This window comes from Strigops habroptila, chromosome Z, assembly GCF_004027225.2.
Source record: "Strigops habroptila isolate Jane chromosome Z, bStrHab1.2.pri, whole genome shotgun sequence".
NCBI lineage: Eukaryota > Metazoa > Chordata > Aves > Psittaciformes > Psittacidae > Strigops > Strigops habroptila.
Genome location: NC_044302.2, coordinates 78035839 through 78061888, shown reverse-complemented (window position 1 = coordinate 78061888; position 26050 = coordinate 78035839). Strand labels below are relative to the sequence as shown.

The 26050-nt window shown below is 41.2% G+C and overlaps 1 protein-coding gene across 2 annotated transcripts; it reads left to right on the top strand.

Annotated features, from left to right (window-relative positions):
• Nucleotides 1–927: 927 nt before the first annotated feature.
• Nucleotides 928–25799, top strand: SLC30A5 (solute carrier family 30 member 5). 2 transcript variants are annotated; one of them, XM_030511875.1, is made up of 16 exons: nucleotides 928–1130; nucleotides 1380–1502; nucleotides 4124–4190; nucleotides 5505–5590; nucleotides 7015–7102; nucleotides 8684–8771; nucleotides 13210–13286; nucleotides 14135–14305; nucleotides 14938–15226; nucleotides 15523–15731; nucleotides 16820–16977; nucleotides 17744–17873; nucleotides 19361–19586; nucleotides 20597–20823; nucleotides 22495–22623; nucleotides 23207–25799. In XM_030511875.1, the coding sequence occupies exons 1-16, from the start codon at nucleotides 1057–1059 to the stop codon at nucleotides 23375–23377; spliced, it is 2313 nt and encodes a 770-aa protein (XP_030367735.1). In that variant the 5' UTR covers nucleotides 928–1056; the 3' UTR covers nucleotides 23378–25799. The 2 variants fall into 2 exon arrangements, with proteins under 2 accessions (XP_030367735.1, XP_030367736.1); XM_030511876.1 differs by lacking the exon at nucleotides 1380–1502 and having other exon boundaries at nucleotides 947–1130.
• The last annotated feature ends 251 nt before the right edge of the window (nucleotides 25800–26050 follow it).

Sequence of the window (26050 nt, the reverse complement as noted above, 5' to 3'; positions counted from 1 at the left end):
AGGACTATAAGGCTTTCTACATAATTCAGTATATATTTAGTATAGTAATTTTTAATAGATGTATTTGCGACTCACAGTGCATGAAGATAGTCTTGTCATATTGTTTTTCTGATGCCAGAACTCACCTTTTTCTCACTGAGAGTTATGGCATTAAGTACTTGCTTGTTAAATTTTATGATAGATGAACACAGAATAATTTTTAATATGGCTAATTAAATTCGGTTCTATTTTCTAAACTAGTAACCCTTCCATACACTGGTTTTCAGAAGAATCAGAAATCCATATAGTAATTCATGGTAAAATTAACATGTCTGATTTTTCCCAGTAGAAAATTGAGTATCAGATGGAACTGCTGACCTCAGTTTTATCATTTTAGGCGCAGTCCTAATTAAAGAATTTCAGAAGTTTTTTTGCCAAGTTTTAAATCTCACTGGGATTTCTACTCCCCAACCTCATTCAGGATTATACTGAACGAGTATATATATACACTCATATATATATACACACCATATATATATGTACTCATATATATACCAGTATAACACATAATAAGACAGGCTTGCATAACAAGAAAAAGCAATTCCACAATTCACTTTCCCTTCTAATGGAAACAAATTGCAAGGCTTTACATATTGACCAACTTCTTCAGATGGAAAGGAAGGGGTGACATAATCCACCGCAGCCAACTCCTGCTACCCCCAGATTCCTCACAGAAAAGTCTCCTGTGAAAATGAGTTACTGGTATATATCGCTTTATTAGTTAGAACGACTGCAGCATATCAGCAGATACTATACAGCCCCCTTCTCAGGGTGCAGGGGGACGGGGGAAAGAGGGAACAGAGGAACACGGAAAAGACGAAACCGGAGAAAGGGAACGCTCCCCCCGCCTCCCGTGCCCCGGAACCGCTTTCCCGTCCCCGCCCCTGCCCCTCAGCCGTGGCATGCGCGGTCCGTCGGCCTACCCCGGTTCCGTGCGGAAGCGGTGGCCGCGGAGGATGCACCGCGCCTGAGTGCTCGCACCCTTCCCGCGCAGCGCCGCGCCCGCCCCGCCCCGTCATGGAGGACAAGTACAGCGGGCAGGCCTTGGCCGGCGGCGGCGTGCTGGGGCCCGTGGATGTGCCTAGCGCCCGGTAACGGCGGCAGCGGGGGTGGAGCGGCCGCTCCGCTGGGTGAGGGGGCCTCGGGCCGGCCCCGCCGAGGGGGGCTACCCGCCGCCGAACGTCTGTCTGGGCAGCGGCGAGCATCGCCCTTCATCCTTGCGCAGCCGGCGGCCTGCCGCTGCCGGGCCGCGGGTGGGGCAGGCCCGGCGGCGGGGCCTGGGCCCGGCGCGGCGGTGAGTGCGTGGCGGCGAGTGCGAGCTGCCCTCTCTCCTGTTGCAGGCTGAGCCGGTACATCGCGCTGCTGTGCTTCACCAAGTGTTTGAAAGCCGTGGGGCTGTTTGAGTCTTACGATCTCCTGAAAGCGGTGCACCTCGTGCAGTTTATCTTTATAGTGCAGCTGGGGTGAGTGTGCAGGGGGGGAAGCCTTGTCCACCGACCTAACAGCATGCCTTGTCCTTGTCAGTATCAAGCTTATACCCTCCATTATGTCGTTATAGCATAATCGAGGAGAAGGCATAGCAGTGGATCCAGTAAATACTCTGCTCATAGCAATGCTTTTCCTTTGTATCTCTGCTCACTATAATTTCATAATCATATCTCAAGCTTAAAGGGACCCGTAAGGAACATCAAGTAAAACCTCCTGCTCCTTGCAGGACTACCTAAAACTAATCCATATAACTAAGAGCATTATCCACCCACTCAGTGAAGAGCGTTTTCCTAATGCCCAACCTGAACTTCCACTGACACAGTTTTAATTCCATTTCCTTATGTCCCATTGCTGGTCACCAGGGAGAGGAGACCAGCACCTCCCCCTCTGCTTCCGCCCTTGAGGCAGCTGTAGGCTGTGATGAGGGCTCCTCTCAGCCTTCTCTCTCTAAGCTGAGCAAGCCAAGTGACCTCAGCTGCTCCTCATAAGTCTTTCCCTCAAGGTCTTTCAACATCTTAGTTGTCCTTCTCCAGACACTCTCTAATAGCATGACATCCTTCTGATATCGAGGCACCCAAAACCACACACAGTACTCGATGTGGGGCTGCACCAGTGCAGTGTAAAGTGCGACAGTCACCACCCTTGACCTGCTTGCTATGATGTGCTTGATGCACCTCAGGCCATTGTTGGCCCTTTTGGCTGCCAGGGCACACTTGACTCACATTCAACTTGCCATCAACCCAGACCTCCAGATTAGGTTTGCTGATGTTACAGAGCTGAGGGCAGTGGCTGATACACCTGAAGGCTGTGCTGCCATGCAGCAGGACCTTGATGGGCTGGAGAACTGGGTGGAGAGAAACCTAATGAGGATCAACAAGGGCAAGTGTAGGGCACTGCACCTGGGGAGGAAGAACCCCAAGGACCAGGACAGGTTGGGGCTGACCTACTGTAGAGCAGTTCAGCTGAGAGGGACCTGGGAGTGTTGGTGGATGCCAGGTTGGCTATGAGCCGGCAGTGTGTCCTTGTGGCCAGGAGGGCCAATAGTATCCTGGGGTGCATCGGGAGGAGTGCGGCTGGCAGGTTGAGGGAGGTGATCCTGGTGAGACCGCATCCGGAGTCCTGTGCCCAGTTCTGGGCTCCTCAGCACAAGAAAGACAAGGTGCTACTGGAGAGAGTCCAGCGAAGGACCACAGGGGTGATCAGAGATCTGGAGCATCTCTCTTATGAGGAGAGACTGCAGGAGCTGGGCCCATTTAGTCGAGAGGAGACTGAGAGGGGATCTCATTAATGCATACAGATATCTCAAAGGTGGATGCCAGGAGGATGGTGCCAGGCGCTTTTCAGTGGTGCCCAGTGACAGGACAAGGAGCAACGGCCATAAACTGAAACACAAGAGGTTTCACCTCAATGAGGAAGAACTTTACACTGAGGGTGGCAGAGCACTGGAACAGGCTGCCCAGGGGCGTTGAATGTGCCGCTCTCTGGAGACATTCAAAACCCACCTGGATGTGTTCCTGTGTAACCTGTGGCCCTGCCTTGGCATGGAAGGTTGGGCTACATGGTCTCAGAGGTACCTTTCATCCCCAACAATTCTGTGATCTTCCATGAGGCTGCTCTCCAGCCTCTCACCCTGCAATTAATACAATATTAACCAGGATTGCCCCACCCCAGATGCAGAATCTGGTGCTTGTTTTTGTTAAATTTCATACAGTTGGTGATTGCCCCTCTCCCTGTCTATGCAGAAATCTCTCTAACTCCTCCTTACCCTCAAGAAACTTCAGTGGTTTTGCTACTATGAAACTGATCACAGTATGACAATACTGATTATTGGAAACTTGGGCATGTCCAAATTTTCTTGAAGGTGTAGAAGAAGAGCTTCCTTTCTGGTAATTTGTATTCCTGTAGAGTTTGTGAGCTTCAACTGCTATTTTTCCTCTGATAGAGACCTGGAGTGTAGAAACTGATAGCCAATATACAGAAACAACCTTTGCAGTCACAATCCTGCTTCATGATTAACTGATAAGATATGGAAGAGCATTTCTCTAATAAACTTGGCAGAGTTGAAACTTCTGTAACATCATTTTTATCTTTTATTTCACATTTGTTTACATTTCAGGCCATCTTCCTTGCATGTTCCCCTCACTTGCATATTCCCAACCACCGTAGACTTTTTCCCCATCACTTGAACTCTGGTTGAGGAACGCAAGGCTGTGTGTTCACATTCCGTATATGAGTAAGATTTTGGGTGTATGTATCTTGCTAATGAAAAACAGTATTATTTCTCCTCAAAACTTCTGAGGTATTTTGATTTTTTAAATCACAGGTAGACTTCTCATTAGCCATTCTCTGAAGAATTTGCCTTTAAAGTTGACCAGAACTGAAGCTCACTTGTCATCACCTTTGTACTCGTATCTGACATACGTAATGCAGCAGGGAAAATAAAACCAGTGAGTGTAGTCAGTGTGTCCTGCTCATGAAAAATGTAGAAGATGTTTTGTAAACTGAGCCTGATGTGAAAGACCTGGTTGTTTTGAACTGCATGAATAAAAAACTGACTACTAATACACTAATAGAGAAAACTTTCTCCTTTTAACAGGTCTGCATTTTTTATGGTTTTGTTTCAAAAACCATTCTCCTCTGGAAAAGTGGTAACCAAGCGTCAGGTGAGTTGGTATATGTAACAGTGATTCACATCTTTGTAGATATTTTTGACAACTTGGCTCTTGCCAAAGTGAAAGCGGAACAGAGGTTACTCCACTTGGAAGATACGGTTGCAATTTTCAGAATGGGTGTAACTAACTTTGTGCCTAGTGCACAATAAAAAACAGTCAGCATTTTAGCTTTTGTCAGTTCCTTTTGGGAGTATTGTAAAAAGATTGGTCCTTGGCTCCATACGAGCATCTGTTTTGAGGACTGGATTTTCAAAAAGAGCTTAGTCTACTTCACTGACTTTGACAGTTGAGGGGGGCAGTTTCTGGACTGCCAGAATGTCAGAGTGCTCCAGTCATGTTCCCTATGCCAAAAGAGTGCTTTCTGCATGGTGCGTTGTGATGAGGGGCTACTCTAACTGCTCTTCAGATCTGTGTTGAGTTCCTAGTATCCTGAGAAGTTAGAGCAGGGGCAGGTTGGAACCTGTTGTTTTGTAAGGAACAATTTTTCTTCACCTGCTTCATACTCATCTTCAGTTTATGTATGCACAAAACCTGATCCATGCATAGTGTTATCAGGGTACATGCTAAGTAGAAGGAATCTGAAGGACAGCCAAATGTCAGCTGCTTTCATGATTAGACACATATGGCAGAATTTTAAAGTGTGAACAGGAATAAATTACATCTTTGATTTGTGTTCAGAAAAATCTGTCCCTTTATAGTTTCACTATTGCTAACATTTTTTAAATTCTGGATTTGAAGATGATGTTTGCCATAGGCACTTTGTCTTGTTTAATGTATTTCCAAAAGGAATTACTTTTCTTCAAAAACTTGCATTTAAAGTTAATAATGTATTTAATAGCTGAATTAGAATATGCTTCCTGAAGAAATTATTTAACTTACGCTTAAATATTTGTAGACTTAAGGTCTTAGTCTCTTTATCTTGGATGTTTGATCTAGTTCTATAAATGTTTATCACATATATAGACAATAGATTACAAAATAACCAGCATCTTTGACAGATAAATGAACTTGATATTTTTTCAGCCTTTTTTCCAGGCTTTTTGTTAAAGAGACCTCAGACTATACTAGAAAATCTACAGCTGTGGTAAAAAAGAAATAAGTAATTCTGGTTCGTAATGTGTCCAAACAAACTTTAGTTGCCTGACAAAGTAAGAAGAAGATAATCATACTCTAAATTCTGCAGAATTTGCAGAGCATATGTTTTACACTCTAATTCTGCAGCTACTCTGCTGAAAGGATGCTAGTAGTGGGATGTTTATTTTGAAATTGTGGAGAAAATTATAATAAAATACCTTTCTCTTGTAGTGGATCAAAATTTTTAAGCATGCTGTTGTGGGATGTATCATTTCACTCTTGTGGTTTTTTGGCCTTACTCTTTGTGGACCACTGAGGTAATTATATATTTACAGTGAAAAATGTTTTCTCTTTTTAAGCTATTTTTTGTGATCTTTCCATGTCTTGCTGCATTGTTTTTTGTTTTCTGTCCATCAGCCCATAAGGCCAGCCTCTTGCTTTACCGTTTGAGGTTTTAAAATACATCTTTACGCTTTTTCCTGTGAACTCTGTTGTGCTTGGGAAAAACTATGTATAATTCTCTGTAGAACTTGTAATTTTCTTCATTCATTCTTGACAGGATGCCAGTGAAATTCTTGATAGTGCTTGAACTACTGATGTGGATGATACAAGAGAACTGGCTGTTATACTGAATGTAGTTTTTGTAATTTCCATAGTCTCATTAATTTAACCCAAATTGTTTATTTAACTGTTTGAAGTCCGTGGCTTGACAGCTGGTGATAGCAGCTTGTATTCCTGTACCAGCTGACTAGTACCAGTTTCTGCATTTGTTGCAGGGCACTTCTTTATCTGGTCATGTGCCTATGCTGTGGTGGAATTGGGTAGCATTAGTGCATAGATATCCTCCTGGTACAATCACTAGTGCTGTTTGCTAGCAGTATTGAGTAACTATTAAAGAATAACATGAGAATTGAAAAAATGAAGGTTAATGTATTAGAAAGCATCTTTCATTAGAGAGAGGCAGGTAAAGCCTTAAATTATACATTTTGTGAAGCTGAGGTTTTAGCCTCAACAAAGGCAAAGACATATCAGAGAATAATAGGTTTTCTTAATACTGTAGTGCCTTTCTGGGTGCTGGCAGTCTTCCCAAACACAACCAGTAACATGGGCCCTAGCAGACTGTATTTGTATGCGGAGAATGGCAGAAACACTTGGTAAACTTGACAGTGATTATTACTTTCATGTTCTGCTCTGGAAAGCTGTCAATATAGCTTGTTAGTTAGCCTTTGCAATCTGAAGGAGATGGTGTGAAAGTTAGAATTTCTAATTTTCAGCAATAAAGAGGTTCTGAGGTTGCATAATCTACTAGACCATCAGCACCTCAATAAACAGCATGTAATACAACAGAACAAGACCTCTCTTTTTCTGGGAACCAGAAACTTTGGTTTAGAGGAGGTATTGTAATAGGAATAACAATTCCATCTTGATCAAGTTAGTATCTTGTTGTGTTGTTAGAAGAAAGTACAATTTAAAGCAGTCTATAAATGAATAATATTAATCTCTCCCTTGAGTTAGGAAGTTCTTGTTTCGTGATATGTCTAGCTGTCCACAGCTAGATCTATTGCTGGTGAAGGCAAATAGATTTGCATTTATCCTTTCAAATTGTTTAAATTTGCTGTTGAAATCACAGGCTAAATCTTTGACTGCTGTGTCATTGAATTTTAGCTGAAATAGTATATATCAAGCTTGTGAGGTAAGCTCCTTGTGACTAGACATAAGTGTTTATTTCACTTTTTTATAGGACATTGTTGCTGTTTGAGCACAGTGATGTGGTTGTGCTGTCACTCCTTAGTGTCTTGTTCACAAGCTCAGGTGGAGGACCAGCAAAGGTATTTAAAAATTTACTTTATCAAATGTAAGAAATACTGAATGCTATAAATTCAAGTACTTCTTTACCTGGAACAGTGTTTGGGATCTGTGTTCATAGAAACTGTGCTTTTTGTAGTTTAATTAGTGAAATAATAAATATGACATTAAGAGAGAAACAGTGGGTGAAGCTGTTGGAGATCTGTGGCACATGCCTGAGAAGTTTTTCTGTTTGGGGAAAAGAATATTGAGAATGATTTTTGCACTTCAGCAGTCTTTGTAATGGGATTTGGGGTTCAAACTGACTAGAGGACATATGCGCATGTAGTGGTCCAGCGCTTTAGGCACTGCAGTCCCACAGTATAGTCTCCATATTCTTGCCTACCCTCTTCAGTGCCAGTAGCTTTTAACATACTTTGTTTTTTAATGCCAGAAGGTTCTCTTAAGTACTTTAATGTCTGCATGAGCCTATATGTGCTGAATACTTGGGCCCAGTCCTTTACGTAATCAGAAATCTGACCTTCTGACATCCTTTGTCTGACTCCCATTACATACAATTTCACAACGTGTTCTCTAACTGTGCCTCATCAGCCCTCAATGGAGTAAGCTTATCCCAGCACCAAGGATTCTTGGCCACTTTCACTCAAAAATTGTGACAGTTGGAGAAAGATGCCTTACGATGTCATATACCCGAGGCTAGAGTACTTGTTGTGTAAGAGAAAGGCTGGCTTTGGTGCTGCCTTAGGCTGGGAGTTTTGAAATCTCTGTCTCATAACTGCTGCTGGAGTCCCCTAATCACTTTTAGGCTGCTCTTAAAGTGAATAGCAGAGTGATCTGCTCTGACACTCCCGCCCCCCTCAAACTGAGATACTGTGGAGATCAGCATGAATTTCTTCATCTAGAAGACAAATTTTTTCTCCAGCCAGTCACCCAAAGGTAGAGCTGCTTTGTCAGTCTGTACCTTAGTGGGCCACACTTGGCAGTTAAGCTGCATGTGTGAGGCAGCAGAAACAAGGGAGTGATACCCCTGTCCTCTGAATATTTCAGCTTTATGAAGTGAACTGTGGCAAAAAGAAGACCGCTGACTTTCTGGAACAAGAATGTGATAGCTATATTTGGCTTCAGAAAATTAATTGTAATATTATTTTTTAGGTGTAGAGCTCAGTGTCGTGCCAAGACGATGACTACCAAAATTGCAGTGTTTTAAGTCAGGGTGGTGAAAGCTCTACAAGCTGGGATTTCGTACTTGCTTCTGTCCCTTCCCCATAAAAGCACTCGCTGCAGAGCTTTGCTTACTCAGAGCCTTTGCACAGTGCTCTAGCCTTTACCTCCCCTAAGACAAAATTCTACAGTTTGTCCACTAGATCTTCTTCACAGCTCCTTGATGCTACAAAATATTAAATCTTTAGGCTTAAGTAGCAGGTTTTTTCTCATGTTTTCTTACAGAACTAAAATACATTTACCTTGATCGGGGGGAAGGGAGGGAAGAAACTGATTTCCCGAATTTTTTTGCATTAAACCGTTACAGCACATTGTAAAAATATTCTGAGTGGTCTTTGTTTGATTTTTGTGTTTGGTTTATTTTGTTTTGTTTTTTTTCACAGACAAGAGGTGCTGCATTTTTCATCATAGCTGTAATCTGCTTACTGCTTTTTGATAATGATGACCTCATGGCTAAAATAGCAGAACATCGTATCCTTTCTTGCTACATGTTAAGAGCAGTTGCCTATTATTACTGGAGCAGGGAGAACATAAAGTTGAATGCACTGAGTTAAATATGCTTGCACATTTCTTGATAGGAATCTTATCTCCTAATAATGTTCTAGCATAAGATCTTACTTTTACATCTAAATATTAGTATTTACAGCCAAATAAATGGCATTGATTACTTTGATAACTTAGAACACCGCTGTAGATTTTAAATCCCTGCCCATTTGCACATACCCACCCATTTAGGATCGCTAGAAACTTTTGATCAGCTCTTTTAATCATAGAATCATAAAATGGTTTGGGTTGGAAAGGACCTTGAGATCATCTATTTTCAGCCCCCTGCGATGGGCAGGGTCTCTTTACCCTAGACCATGTCACCCAAGGCTCTGTCCAACCGGGCCTTGAACACTGCCAGGGATGGAGCATTCACCACTTCTCTGGGCAGCCTGTTCCAATGCCTCACCGCCCTCACAGTAAATTCTTCCTTATATCTAACCTGAACTTCCCCTGTTTAAGTTTAAACCCATTACTCCTTGTCCTATCACTACAGTCCCTGATGAAGAGTCCCTCCCCAGCATCCTTGTGGGCCCCCTTCAGACACTGGAAGGCTGCTATGAGGTCTCCACGCAGCCTTCTCTTCTCCAGGCTGAACAGCCCCAACTTTCTCAGCCTGTCTTCATATGGGATGTGCTTAAGCCCTCTGATCATCCTTGTGGCCCTCCTCTGGACTCGCTCCAACAGCTCCGTGTCCTTCTTATGCTGGGGACACCAGAACTGTACACAGTGCTCCCAAGTGAGGTCTCACAAGGGCAGAGTAGAGGGGCAGGATCACCTCCTTCGACCTGCTGGTCACGCTTCTTTTGATGCAGCCCAGGATACAGTTGGTTTCTGGGCTGCGAGCGCTCACTGAAGCCGGCTCATGTTCAGTTTCTCGTCAGCCAACACCCCCCAGTCCTTCTCCGCAGGACTGCTCTGAATCTCCTCTCCGCCCAGCCTGTATTTGTGCCTGGGATTGCCCTGGCCCAGGTGTAGGACCTTGCACTTGGCTTGGTTGAACTTCATGAGGTTGGCATCGGCCACCTCTCAAGTGTGTCAAGGTCCCTCTGGATGGCATCCCTTCCCTCCAGCGTATCAGCTGAACCACACAGCTTGGTGTCATCAGCAAACTTGCTGAGGGTGCATCAATCCCGCTGCCCATGTCACCAACAAAGATGTTGAACAAGACCAGTCCCAACACCGATCCCTGAGGGACACCACTCATTACTGGTCTCCAACTGGACACTGAGCCATTTACCACAACTCTCTGCGTGTGGCCATCCAGCCAGTTCTTTATCCACTGAGTGGTCCATCCATCAAATTTATGTCTCTCTAGTTTAGAGACAAGGATGTCATGCGGGACAGTGTCAAACGCTTTGCGCAGTCCAGGTAGATGATATCAACTGCTCTGCCCCTGTCCATCAGTTCTGTAGCCCCATCATAGAAGGCCACCAAATTGGTCAGGCAGGATTTGCCGTTAGATCTCAAACCTGATCCTCTCCTGCAGTGGGATCTTCATTCTCACAGTCCGTGCATCTGCCTTCCAAGACCTGAGCGGTGTGGTCAGAGCACTTGCGGGTGAAGACTGAGTCAAAGAAGTCATTGAGAACCTCAGCCTTCTCCAAATCCAGGGTAGCCGGTTCCCCCGTTTCCTTCTGGAGAGAGCCCACGTTGTCCCTAGTCTGTCTTTTGTTAGCGACATACCTATAGAAGCCCTTCCTGTTATCTCTGACATCCCTGGCCAGACTCAACTCTTAACTAGGCCTTAGCTTTCCTGATCTGATCCCTAGCTTCCTGGACAATGTCCTTGTATTCCCCCCAGGCTGCCTGTCCTCGCTTCCACCTTCTGTAAGTTTTTTTCCATCTGAGATTTCTCAGCAGTTCCTTATCCATTCATGGAGGCCTTCTGGCCGCCTTGCCCCATTTCCTTCTTGTCAAGATGCAACACTCCTGTACTTGGAGCAGGTGATCCTTGAATATCAGCCAGCATTCTTGGGCCCCCCTGCCCTCCTAGGGCTTTATCCAGTTTTATCCTTTTTCATTAGAAATTCTAGACATAATGGCTGTAGCCTAAGTGTGTGCAGTAAATGGCTGACAGTCTGGCTGGCAGCCTTTTCTATACATCCAGAAAGATACATAGAATCACAGAATAGTTTGGGTTGGAAGGGAGCTTTAAAGGTCATCTAGTACAACCCCCTGCAGTAAGCCAGGACATCTTCAACTAGATCTGGTTGCTCAGAGCCCCATCCAGCCTGACCTTGAATGTTTTCAGGGATGGGGCATTTACCGCCTTATATCTAGTCTGAATCTCCCCTCTTCTAGTTTAAAGCCATTACCCCTCCTCTTACTGCAACAGGCCCTGGTAAAAAGTCTGTCTCCGTCTTTCTTAGAAGCCACCTTTCAGTATGGAAAGGCCTCTCTAGAGCCTTCTCTTCAGGCTAAAAAAATGGAACCCTCTCAGGCCTTCCCATAGGAGAGGTGCTCCATCCCTCTGATCATTTTTGTGTCCCTCCTCTGGACTTGCCCCAGCAGATCCATGTCCTTCCTGTACTGAGGACACCAGAACTGCACACAATACTCCAAGTGAGGTCTCACAAGAGCAGAGTAGAGGGGCAGAATCGCCACCCTCAGCCTGCTGGTCACGCTCCTTTTGATGCAGCCCAGGACACGGTTGGCTTCCTTGGCTGCAAGCGCACACTGACGGCTCATGTCCAGCTTTTCATCCACCATTACCCTCAAGTCCCTCTCCACAGGGCTGCTCTCAATCCCTTCATCCCACAGCCTGTATTGATACCAGGGGTTGCCCAGACCCAGGTGCAGACCCTTGCACTTGGCCTTGTTGAATCTCCTGAGGTTCACATGGGTTCACTTCTCAAGCCTGTCCTGATCCCTCTGGATGGCATCCTGTCCCTCAGGCGTGTCAACTGTACCACTCAGCTCCGTGTTATTTGCAAATTTGCTGAGGGTGCACTTAATCCCACTGTCTGTGTCACTGGCGAAGAAATTAAACAGTACTGGTCCCAATACGGACCCGTTGGGGACACCACTCACCACTGATCTCCATCCAGACCTTTGAGGTGTTGACCACTACTCTCTGGATGCAGCCATCCAGCCAGTTCATTATCCACTGAAGTCCATCCATTAAATCCATCTCCCCAATTTAGAGAGAAGGATGTTGTGGGGGACCAGGTCAAAGGCCTTACAGAAGTCCACATAAATGAGATCTGTAGCTCTTCCCTTCTCCACTGATGTAGTCACTCCATCACAGAAGGCCACTAGGTTGGTCAGGCAGGACTTGCCCTTGATGAAGCCATGCTGGCTGTCTTGAATCACCTTCCTGTCCTCCATGTGCCTTGGCACAGCTTCTAGAGGATCTGTTCCCTGGTTTTCTCAGGCACAGAGGTGAGGCTGACAGGTTAGTAGTTCCAAGTTCTTTCTACCTTCTTGTAAATGGGTGCAGTGTTTCCGCTTTTCCAGTCTCCAGGGGCTTCTCCTGAGTGACAGGACTTCCCAGATATCACATAGAGAGTCTTAAAGACTGGCTGTGCTTTTGCAAATGTGGTAATCTCAGTTAATCTGCTAGGCTGAAAAGTGATGTGAAGTATCCTGCAGTAGCTCCGACAACAGTGGACGTTAAGCTGCAAAATGGAAGCTGGCTAACGTGCTTTCAAAGCCACTGAGTAAATTGGAAGTAATTCTGAAGTAAGTTTTCAACAGGTCATCTCAACATGGTGAAGCATACTGCCAAAAAGTGGTACATCTAACGATGGGCAGTAAAAACAAACAAGGTGACAGTAAACTTTGTCAAGGAACGATGAAAACATGGAATTAAAGATGCAAATAGTATATTCAGGGATGGTATCGATTAATCCATTAAGTTTTCAGTGAGTAAATTAATTGTTAAAGTGCCCTCTAGTTTTCCCAAAAGCTACTATTATTTTAATATTTGATGCATTGTGTTTGTCAATTACTCTTTGTTTTCCAAAGTTTAAATATTTAGAAACTGGAAAGATTGAATTTTAGACACGTCACTGTTTTAGTGCTTTTTATGAAAATTGATCTAATTTTTAATGCTGTTGAGTATGTTTTTCAAAGTCTGGTTGCCAAAATTAACTTAAATCCTGTACCATGATACTGCTGTGCAGTATTTAACAGTGACTATGGTCTTATGTTTTAAAATATACCCCCTCACATATTTTTAACTACTTATTTTCTGTGGAAATATTTTAATCTTTACTAAATTTTAAGGATCTGACAAACCCTAAAACTCAGTTTGCTTACTTCTGCTTTCTGTGGTCTTATACTACCTTTACCTGTTCTTTGGGTTAAAGGAAAAAAAAAAAGATCATCAAATTAAATTCTTCCTTAACTTTCTTTTGCTTAGCTGAGGGTCATCACGATAGTGCTCTTACCCATGTTCTGTACACAATCATTGCTTTCCTGGGTGTTGCAGATCACAAGGTAAATAACTTGTATTTTAGTAGGTTAATATTTATGTAAGTTTTGTAGGTAACAGTTTCACCAACTCAGAGCTAATCCAAACCTAAATCAAAACCAAGAAGGTCATCATCCCCACCACATATTGGAACTGAACTAGCACTGTAATTTTTACATCCTGATTGATTATGAGCAGCTTCAGTATCACAAGCCAAACCCTAGCTTAGTCTTGTTGATAAAGTGGCTGCATTGAGGACTAAACCAGGGGAAAAAAATGTATATGGAGCAGCTGAGAAAGTATTTATGTAAAAATAAATCAAATGTTAAGAGAGACTGTTTAACTGTGTTTAAAGCAACTGTGAGCTAAGAGAGATGAGATGCTGTGTGTGTATCTTGTGATTCATTTATAGAATAGTTTTGAAAGGAAATATTGTGAAGAAATACGGTATAGTGCGATTAAAGGTAAGTGAATGAAAAGGTTAAGAAAAGCTTAGAGACTAAGGTGATGTGGCACTTTTGGGGTTTGTGTATGCTTCCAACACGTTTTTTAATGATGGAAGATGGAAAACTACATTTCATGTGGTTTTTCTTTTTCCTCGTGTGCTCTTCACTACCAAATCGCTGCTGTTGTATGCGGATTAACGCTATTGAGAGTTTTAAACTTCAAGTCATACCAGGCTGTTGTGAATAGTGCTGAGGTATAACCACATAGGCTGTGCCACTGTTTTTAACTAGAGTAACAATTACAGGAAATAGCCTGTCTTTGGCTTCTGTTGATAAGTTAAGGAAAGCATATTAATCTTTTTTCAGTCACTTTGGAGTGAGGTATTTGGCTCTTAAGAAATGCTAACAGGATCCCTCTGTGTTTCCAGGGAGGAGTACTGCTTCTCGTACTGGCATTGTGCTGTAAGGTTGGTTTTCACATGGCTTCCCGAAAACTGTCTGTAGATGTAGGTGGAGCCAAGCGTCTTCAAGCTTTGTCTCATCTTGTTTCCGTCCTTCTTTTGTCCCCTTGGGTCATTGTCCTCTCTCTGACAACAGAGGTAAGATAGCAAGTACAAAAATAGATCATTCTTTATAATGCTGCTTCTTATGAAGTTCAGTTGAAATCTTTCCTTTAAAATAGCTTTAAAATTACCAAAGTTGCCATCTTTATTTTTGTAGTAAGCTCTGTTTGAATTTTTTCCTCTATATTTTGGTGTATATCTTTGTGATATCTTAATTTCCTTTTTTTGTGTGATAACTTTATTTCATCTTTCTAGCTCAGATACTATATCCTGGATTCATATACTATCATAGCACAAGTATTGACAACTGTATAAATACAGGGCTCTCTTATTCCTGAGGAGTAGATTGTTGTAATTTAAATACATGTTTGCTATGTCTGCATGTTTAGGGGAGAGTATACTTGCAAACGTGGTGTTGCATGTAGCATTGCTTGTAAGCACATGAAAGTATTTAAAATAAGGTACTGTGCTGCATATTAGTTATATGTGTCTCTCTGTATCTGGAATGTTGGTTTTATATGATAAATTGAAAGTATAAAAGTATTTATGTTCTGATGGATTGCTGAAAACATTTGTAATGAAAGTGAACTATATTTAATGCTAGTTAATATACATACAACCACATACAATGGTGAACGACCCTGTTTGAAATGTATTTTTTGTTGCAGAGTAAAGTAGAATCTTGGTCTTCTCTCATCATGCCTTTCATAACAGTCATCTTTTTTGTTGTGATCCTGGATTTCTATGTGGAGTCCATATGCTCTGTCAAGATGGAAGCTTCCACGTGTGCTCGATATGGATCCTTTCTTACTTTCATTAGTGCACTGCTTTTTGGCAACTTTTGGACACATCCAATAACAGACCAGCTTCGAGCTGTGAACAAGCCACCCCACCATGAAAGCACAGAGCATGTTCTTTCTGGAGGGGTGGTAGTGAGTGCTGTCTTCTTCATTTTATGTACGTATTCTTATTTATCTTTTAATAAATCTGTTTTCCATGTGACTGGGGAGCCAGTCAGAAAATGGATGTGTGCAGAATTCCTTTGGATGAAGAATGTAATAGGCCTCTTGTGTTGAGGAAGTGATGATCTAATCTTACATAGCAATAAAATCTAATGATAAACCTCCAGATGAAGTTGACAATTACTTTGCTGCCTGCAAATTTCCTGTAAGCTTTGATTGCTGGTAAAACACGTTATAAAGTAGCTGTGAAGCTTAGAAACAGCAACAAAAACTTCAATACTTTCCTTGCAGCTGCCAATATCCTGTCCTCCCCCTCCAGGAAAGGGCAGAAGGGTACCCTTATTGGCTATTCCCCTGAAGGCACTCCTCTCTATAACTTCATGGGTGATGCATTACAGCAGAGCTCTCAGTCATTACCTCGATTTATTAAGGAGTCACTGAAACAAATCCTTGAGGAGTATGATTCTAGGCAGATCTTCTATTTCTTGTGCCTAAACCTGGTAAGTGCATGGGGTTTTGTTTTCTTATTTTCAAACCGAATCACAGTAGTACATACATAGTACAGTAAGAAGAGTTACTCTTTAAAAGGTTCCCATGATTACTTGTCTTTAAAGTGACCCTTGATAGTGTAGTTTCATCAGATGAAATGTTAAAATAAAATATGATAATCTAAAGGTGAGTGGAAGGTCATTTTGATTTGTTGTCACAGTGCAGCTCTGGTTCTCTGTGTAACTCTTATAGCAGTAAGTAAATACTTGCATGGTGGTACATTTAAGATAGAGGTCTTACCAGCAGATAAGCTGAAACTGATAGGGTCTTCAAGGATGGGGACGTGAAGTAGTAAGTGTGGGATTAGTCAGTGTCATTCTGGAGTAGGATGGTTTTATTTCTAGTTTCTCTCTTTATCAAGTAGGAAAAAATGATTCAGTAAGTAAGATTGATAGGACCTCATTTGCAAAGATCTCTCTTTGTACCTTGGCAATTATCCAGGAAAATAGGGGGAGAAGCTTGAAGTATTCATGATAACTTTAAGGAATTACATTATGGAATATGAAAGATCAGAAAGTTTATAGGCATACCAATTAATAATAGTAAACCATACAGGGAAAATGTATGTATTAAAATTGTTTGCTTGGGTACCCTTCTCAAAACTAATTCTTAAGATTTAAGCAGTCAACTAATGGTCAAGAAAATTCTTACAGCTGTGTAGACAGCACTGTGTTTGCACTAATAATAGACCACATCAGAGTTGTTACATTGTTTAATGACAAAATGCTTAAAATTTTGTGCACACAACATTAGTTTAAAATTCTAAATGAAAACTTAAATTTACTCCTGCAGAGGGTTGTTTCCGTAGGTCTAAGGCTTTTGAGAGGGTGGGTTCAGAAATGTCTCTTCGTAGGCTTGGAATGTGTCACTTACATTTTGTTGGAGGAGAGAGAAAATGTTCTAGAAATACTTTGAACAATACCCTTCAAAACTATGGAGTGTCCTATGAAAAAAGGAGTGTCCTGCTAGCTACCAAGACATCAAACTACAAGTTAATATTCAAGGAGAAAATAAAGCTTTCTTTTTTTTTTCATTTCAGGCTTTCACTTTTGTGGAGCTCTTTTATGGCGTATGGACCAATAGCCTTGGTCTTATTTCTGATGGATTTCACATGCTTTTTGATTGTTCTGCATTAGTGATGGGGCTTTTTGCAGCTCTGATGACAAGATGGAAAGCAACTCGCATTTTTTCCTATGGGTATGTATATTAGGTTCTTAAGGACAATCTGAAAATTATTCTACTTGCTCATTTTCAAAATGCCCTGCTATAAAGAATATTTTGGATGTTTTCATGGTACATGTGTCTGCCGGTGTTTTGCTGTGTTTCTTCTGTTCCATTTGAGTTCGTGCTGTTCCTCCCTTACCCCTGTGAAAGTGTGTCTGCAATGTCATCTTCATTTATCTCTACAAATAAAACTCTATCACTGTTAATATTATTTAGAAATTGTCTTGCTCCATGTATGTATGTATGCCAAACAAAGATACATGTTGAAAGCGTTCTTACTAGGATTTCAATGTTGCTGACATAATCAAAATCTGTACAGTTAAATTGCATAGCAGTCTAGCAGTTTCAAGTCCTGAATGGGCACACGCACATATATTTTATATACTGTCCTGGGTTCAGCTGTAGCAGTCATTTTTCTCCTTCTTAGTAGCTGGTGCCATGCTGTGGTTTTGACTCTAGCCTGAGAACAGTGCTGATAACACACCGATGTTTTTAGTTTTTGCTAAATAATGCTTACTCTGATCAAGGACTTTTCAATCTCATGCTCTGCCAGTGAGGAGGGGCACAAGAAGCCAGGAGGGAGCAGAGACAGGACACCTGACCCTGTGTCTTTGAGGGAAAAAAATCAAAGCCATCTTAATGTTGTATTAAATGTATTGTAACTTTACATATTATCATTTTGAAATTTGTTTAAGAGTACCCATTTTTCACTCTCAAAAGTACATATGTTTGCTTTCAGATATGGACGTGTAGAAATTCTCTCTGGTTTTATTAATGGACTTTTTCTGATGGTAATTGCTTTCTTTGTCTTCATGGAATCAGTGGCCAGACTGGTGGATCCTCCAGACATAGATACAAATATGCTAACTGTAAGTTTCGTCATTCAGATTGAATGTTTTTTGGCAGTTAGTGGTTCATTCGTCTTAATTTAAAAAAAAAAAAAAAGGGAGACTACAGTTGCATACTAAAGAGATCTAAAGTGTGCCTTGACTTTCTGACATACTCTAATTTTAAAATCCAAAATACATCTAGTTTTAAAATACAGAAATAGGTAGGGGTGAATATAATTCAATTATGACAGTTAAATTGACTTTTTTCCTAAGATGTTACAGCTCTAACCTTTTTAGATGGTGGTCTTTCTATAATGAAAGATACTAAGGAAATAATCTGTACAAGACTAAATTTGTTTCTGCTCTTACATATACCAACGCCAGTTATTACAGAAAAGATTTTGTATTAGTCTCTGAGAAACCTCAAAAAGCAGACAGGATTCATAACATTATGGTGGGTGTGTTAGTGTGGCATAGACAATCATGAAGCTGTGTGTAGTTAATTTAACTACACCTGTGTCTCTACCTTTTACAGCCTTTTCAGGGGCTCCCCACTTAAATTCTCAAGCTTCCATACCTTTCTTACAAATGTAATGGCTTATTTTCTTCAATACTTTTTTAATTGAGTTCTGCAAATCCAAGCATTCATTTATCACATTTCCAGCTTCACTTGTTTTGTCTCCCCACACACACACAAGAATTTGTGCTCTCCTGCTGTCTTCGGTAACAAAGATTTTTGTGTAGACACAGTGAGGAATGTACATTGCTGGAATCAAGGCCTGATTTTTCTTTCTTTCTTTTTAATCTTTAATATTTGCTCCATTTTCACTACTGATTTTGTTTCTTGGGGAAAGGTTACCCCCCCCATAAGAGCACAGGTTTGCATAGCAAAGGAGAGGCCTAATTACTCCCGAGTAGGACTTGCTCAACTCCTTTATGAGCTGGTGTTACTCTTACACTTTGCTAGTTTTTCAAGGGAGAGTAGAAAAATAGGCAGAGAGATAAACTGGTACAACTTGACCAGTAAAGCAGTAGTTGGTTTACTCTTCAGCTAAGTACAATTTCAGATTGGTGTGTGTGTCCTAGATATAATATACAATTTTTTTTTTTATTTTTTTTTTAGTTTTTTGCCAATGAAAGCAAAGCAAAGCTTTTATTCAAACCACTTCATCTCTTTTTGAAAGTAAATAAAATCAATCACCGCTTCTTAAAACTAAATTTGCTATCTTGCCCTGATTTGTGAATATTAGGTTTTGCATTCTAGTGGTGGTTATTGGGTGGAGTTTTTGAGAAGGTTAGGAAGAATTGGATCTTTTTGAGAGGAGAAGATGACTCTTTCGAAACCAGCTTGTCTACTGAAAGGAATATGATGAGGAATCCATATTAGAATAATCCTCTGTTTATGTTAATGCTTCCACAGTTTTCCTTAATTAGGTGCACAGTGACTCTGATTACCAGGTTCTAGAAAGTAAACTTGAGTACCTGGGAAGAGAAAGTGAAGTTAATGACTTTTCTCCCTCTCACAGCCAGTCTCTGTTGGAGGACTGATCGTAAACCTTGTTGGTATCTGTGCCTTTAGCCATGCGCACTCCCATGGGGCTTCTCGAGGAGGCTGTCACTCACACGATCACAGCCATTCTCACCATGGGCACAGCCACAGCCATGGGCACGGCCATTCACACAGTGACCATGGGCATGGCCATGGACATTCCCACGGGTCATCTGGAGGAGGCATGAACACCAACATGAGAGGCAAGTACAGATTGTTGGACCATAAATGATATATTTATATGGTGATTTCCAGCAGACTTTGAAGATTTTCAGAATCGGACCCAGTGCTATGCATCATTCCTGAAATCTCTCTCCAGAAGCAATCTGACAGCCATTTATTGTGGTATACTAAATATATATATATACTAAATATATATTGTATATCTATATTTTTTATTTATATATACACTAAATATATATTGTCATTGTCAACATTACTGAATAAGCTTGAAGTCCTTGTTCCTAAGTTCCATTTGGAAATTAAAGTACAAGGTCTCTTATCTATAAAGATACTACCTTGCTTCTAGGTATCATGTGACAGCTGGTTATAAAAACACTGGGAGAAGGGATAAGAAGTAAAAGAACAAATGCAGACCAGCAGTCTAGAATATGCTTCTATTTGTGGCTTAGAAGATGAGGTGGTAAAGATGAAACTGTCTTTTTCAACTCTAAAATCAGAAGCTAACCAAGAAGGGCAATATATATAAAATTGCAGCATAGCTACTTCTTGAAATTTTTTCCCTAGTAGTTAGAAAGTACTTATTTACCAACTGTCTGGCTTATAAAAAACTATAAATGATGAGTTTTTTGTGTAAGCTTGTCAGAGCAAAAGTATTTTAGTGAATAGTCTTATATTCCATTGGTTGTTTTACATCCGAATGCTTCTATACAGAGTTAAATGATGATGCTGTGTAGTACAAGTCACACCAACAATTTCAAGACTGTTCACATTCAGTTTAATCTGCAAATGCCTGCCTAGGTCATTGCACTAGTGAGTAAAGATGGGTGTAAAAATTTTTTACGTTGATTTGTAATTAAGTATTAGAAAAGATGTTTTGTTTATTTTTGCACCAAGTTAGGAAGATAGTTGCCTCTGTTTAGCTTGAGGGGTGTTTATTATCTTTATTAAACCATACTGTGTTTCCTCTATTGAGCATATAGGTACCTTTTAAACAGAACTGTTCAACTTAATCAGTTTATTTTGTTTTCAGGTGTGTTTCTGCATGTGTTAGCAGATACTCTTGGCAGCGTTGGTGTTATTGTATCCACGATATTTATTCAGCAATTTGGATGGCTCATAGCTGATCCGCTCTGCTCTCTTTTTATTGCTACATTGATTTTTCTTAGTGTTATCCCTCTACTGAAAGATGCCTGTCAAGTGCTTTTGTTGAGGGTACCTCCAGAACAGGAGAAAGATCTACATGCTGCTTTAGAAAAGGTCAGAACTACAATTCTAAATGTTTTCATACATCCAGAGCTGTAGCTGCTTTTAATAATTGTTAAACTTGAGCAGTTCAGTATGACAGCCTTTGTTGTCTTACATAACTTCATGTATCGAGTTGTTTTCAATCTATTCTACAGAGATATGACAGGATTGGGAGTTCTGCTGATTAAAGTTGTTTTGTAACTAAAAGAACTTGAACTATTTTTTTGGTTTTATGTGTAGTACTGTGATTTCAGATAAGTATGGTAACAGTGTGGGAAAAGTACTTAGTACTGAGAAAGTAACATAGCAATTCCCAAAAGCCTTCAGTCTTTTAAAGTTGATGTGTACAGTTCAAGCTACAGAATTATATCCTGAGCCTGTAATTGCCTCTTAATTAGTAGAGAGGGACAGGTGTACTTGTCTGCATGAGAACACTTCCAGGAGGATCTGCTCCATGATCTTGCAGGGCAAGAAAGAATAAATGGAAATTGTCTGTGAGAGGCTTGTATAGTGAAACTGAGGCGCAGAGTGGGGTTTCACTTTATGATGAGGGACAACAGCAATTCTGGGAGAGTGAGGAAAAGTAAAATACTTACTGAAAACAATCAAAGAGCAGTTCATTAAAATATAATAGGAAAAGCATTTAAAAAAATACATCGCAGTAAAACAATATGCTTGCTGTAGGTTAACCCCAGCCAGCAGTCAGGCATCCATCCACACAGCCACTTGCTTGCTCCCCACTTTACCACCACCACTGCCAGTGGAACAAGGGAGAAAACAAGAAGAGTCACAGCAAGAAAAATCGGGGAGCAATTTAAACTTAGTTTAATAGGTGAAGTGGGGGGGGGTGAAGCAGTGCACCGAGTTGCACAGCAGACAGTACCCAGGCAATCTCTGAACAACAGCCATCGTGGAAGCCCCAACACCCCCTTCTTCCTCTAGCCCAGTCTGCTGCTGAGCACAGTGTTGCACGGCATGCACTATCCCTCTGGCCAGCCTGGGTCAGCCACCCCAGCTGTGTCCCCAGCCCAGTTCTTGCCCACCCCCAGCCTCCTTGCTGAAGAGCAAGAAAGCCCTGACAGCACCCAAGCGCGGTTCAGCCATAGAGAAAGCACTGTTCAGCCATAGACAAAACACTGGTCTGTTACCAGAACACAAATTCAAAACACTGGGTCTTATTGGCTGTTGTGAAAAAAAGTTCAATCCATCCCACACAGACCAAGTACAAAAATCAATTTTCAAGAAGTGATAGGTTATGGGAAAATAGTATGTCTCTGAATTAAGTCCAGCTATGATAACTAAATAGCTGCTTATCCTGGATAGTGAGGTAACAAATGCCCTAGAAAGAAGTAAATACCCAGCCAGCTTTGTGGTTAATCTGTCCATTGATGTGGCTGGGATCTGTACACTAAATTGTGAGATTGTTTGGGGGTTTTTTCTTATCCTGTTTAGTATTGCACTTTTCTGGGGTTTTCATTTAGTTTTACTTTTAACTTCTAGTCTTTGACAGTAGTAGCAAGGTGACCTTTCAATTCTACATATTTCTGAATATATCTTAGCTGGAAAGCTGCTTTGCTGTACAGCTTTGTTTCCCTGTGAAATATTTGCCACCAATATCCATGTACATACACAAGTTTAAAATGTGTTCTTAAATTAAATGCTGCTAATGTAATTTCTTTACAGATTCAAAAAATAGAGGGAGTCATATCATACAGAGATCCTCATTTTTGGTGTCACTCTGCAAGTGTTGTGGCAGGTACAATACATGTGCAAGTAGTATCAGATGTGATGGAACAGAGAATTGTACAGCAGGTGAGTGCAAGGTTTTTAGACCCTGATGTTTCTAATTTCAGTCATAGACTGAAGTTTGAAGCTGCTGTTGCGATTAACAGATGTGATTGACACCTATTAGTTAATATCTCAGAGCTGGTCTCTAGTGCTGTACTCCCCTTGCCTGCTAGCTTGGAATTAGTTGCATAAAGAGCTATTTGAAAAGGTGGGTTGCTTTTTTTCCTTCTCCTTACAGTTGAAAGTGGTACTACATGTGCTCTGAGAAAAGTAGGTAAGGTGGATTTCATGCTGCAAAACAGGCAGTAAGCAGTAGGGATAGCTGGGTGCTAGTCATGGGCTTAACACTAGCTTACTAGTATCTGTCTGCCTTGGGTTTTTCTTTTCCTTAAAAGGACACTTACTTCCTATGCAAGACCCTGAGAACTACCCATTATGCAGAAGTTGCAGAGGCATACCCTCTGGAGCTAGTCGTCTCTTTCCAGAAAATTGAATTCTTTATGATGATATTTTTCTAATCTACAGTACTTCAGAGCCAGAGTGCTGCAAGTTACTGTGAGATGCATATAAAATGTGATATTAGTGTTAACCATACTGTTCTATTCAGGTTACAGCAATTCTGAAAGATGCTGGTGTAAACAACCTAACTGTCCAAGTGGAAAAGGAAGCTTATTTTCAACACATGTCTGGACTCAGTACCGGATTTCAGGATGTCCTTGCAATGACCCAGCAACTAGAATCGATGAAATACTTCAAAGATGGTACTTATATCATGTGATACAAAGTTGTGTTTGCCAAAGGAGGTGTAAATGGGGAAGCCATACGATTCCATATTCATATTTTTGCCGGGAGATCTTGCACATACATGTACAGGAACAAATGTACTATATATTTGAGATTTTTAAGCATTCTGTCTTTATTAAAATTGCATCAAGATGCTTTTATAAAGGAAATAAGATGGACTTGAATATTTGCTGTATATGTGAAAATAATGCAGATCTTAACTACTGTACTTAGTGTTTATTGAACAGGAGGCTTGCAACTTGTGGATGAGCATGGATATATTCCATACTTCCTCTTAAGTATGGAACATCATGATTATCATTTCATGTTAGCAGTGGAAAATGGAAACTGCAAAATAAATTCCAATTTATATTGGAATGCAGCTGAAAAATACTTTTCTTTCAAACGTAGCATGAAGACTCTGGGTGAAAAACAACGTTTATTATGGGGAGTAAAAACCAACATGAAGTTATGTGGTTTGCACTCTTTGGTAGATAATATAAATACTCAGTTTTTATGTTATATTTCTGCAAACGGATCTGATTTCTAAACTTTATTTTAGTGAGCAAATAGATGTTATAATTGAAAATTTATATCAAATTATGTGTTTTAACGAGAGTAATCTGCAGGTTAACAGCAAGAAATTGGGAGGAGAGAAAGTTGCAGACACTTTTCTGTCTCCTGAGAAGACTCAGAATCAAAAACACACCCTGTAAAATAATTTTTTTGTACTTTCTCTGTGAAAACTGCAAATGCAACAGTTCAAAGCTTAAAGTAATTAATCAGTGACCATCCTAGCACTCAGCTGAACTTCACCTCTTCAACATACATTACTGTGTTGTTGACATGATTTTTTTTCATAATACCGTAGCAGAGCTGCAGGTGTACTGTAGCCAGCTGTACCTTCGAGCATTACCAAAGGAAGCAGTCCAGGTTTGGAATGCTGAACTGTGACAGTAGTCTGGGGCTTGACAGGTTGCAGAAACAAACTATAAATTCAGACTTCTTGCCTGGAAAGAGAAAGAGTGTGTTTAAGAAAGAATTGTGTGTGTTGAGGTCTTCATACTGTGAAGAAAACAAATCTCTGTCTTTAGTGAAAACCTGTCAACTGGGTAATAACATATGTCTTCAGAGGTAGTTGCCCTTATATCTGCTTACAGTCTTCCTGTGCCCCCTTTTCTTCTTGTCTGAAGCCCTTAAATATTTCCCATGGAATTCAGCAAGTCAGTTCAGTGGGTAGTGAGAATGAGTACATCTTTCATCCATGTGCCGCAGCAGTCTTACTTTGTCATACTGGTTTCTTGTTCTGGTATTTAGGATATTTACCTGAGTATCATTATAAAAGCCAGACTTGATGTTAGTGGAATTTAAGGGTAGACTGATGTAGGAATTACATGATCAGACCCACCAGCAGCGCAGTTTGGAATGTCCTTGAGCAATTTGGCTGCTCTTGTTTACACAGACAGTGTAGTTTCTTCCATGACTCTCACACAAACAAGTTTACATTCAATTCTCTTCCTCCGGTGCTGTGTTAAACACTGTCTGCAGTACAGGACTGACTTGAAAAACTGTGCTCAGAAAGTTTCTGGAAGTTGCATTGCTTTTGCATAGAGTGATGAACGTTGACTGCACAAATCACAGTCCCTCATTTCTCAGGGTAGTGCTGCAGAACCAGCAGAGACCCCAATGCTCAAGCCTGTGTTCTTCCAATTCTCACCTTTGGCAGTGGTTCTCCCACCTCACCTCCTCCAGAAGGCTCAGGTCACTTGAATAACAATACTGCAATTACACTCAGCCTGTAAGCAGGGTAATCTTTTGGCTTTGAAAACCATTCTTGAACAAAAAGCTTTAGTTACTGTTTACATGTGCCACTGGTGTTTGCCATGGCGGGACTGGTGCTGGCAGCATTTCACCAAAGCAAGCAGTAGCTCTGTGGGGATAGATAGGTGGTTTCTTCCTACCTTTTCAGTCTTCCTTTTTCAAATCAAGTTAGCATAACATCACTGAAAAGCCTTCATGCTCGACACAACTTCTCTGAGCAAATGCTGATTTCCTACTTCAGCTGCTAGCAACAGGACCACAAACAAATGAAGGTGGCTGGGAGCTCATTGGATAGTCATGGCAGTGAAGATCACCTCATGCCTGGATACTTCACAGGCAAGTGAAAACCTGCATCTTCACTTGCATTCGGTAGCTCTTTCTGTGTGACCCCAGCACATGCACAGTGGTTTTCCAGCTATCCTGACAGAACAACAGCAATGAGCATTGTCTATCTTAAATTCGTTTTAGAAGAGCCTGTATCTGGCAGTAATCCTTCAAAGGAGGGTTTAGGCTTTCCCTCCCTGTGAGATCTATTAGAACTGTGCTCTAAGGGCAGGTTTTCAAATCAGAGGTATAGGCCAACTGATGTACATGTTGTGTGGGGGATGCTGTGGTGGTGGGGGAGTGTTCAGGCCAGTCACTTGGTTTGTGTGCAGACAGTGGCAACAGAACACTTTCAAAGACAAAACAAAGGTTTACAACAAACTGGCAGCAAGCGATCTATGTACCTGTAGCAAGGAAAGAATAAATGTGGTGTTCAGTACTGGTTTACACAGTGCACCTTGACTTTCCTGCTTAAAACACCAGCCGGGATGTACACAGCATGGTAAGAACCCGCCGGTATGAA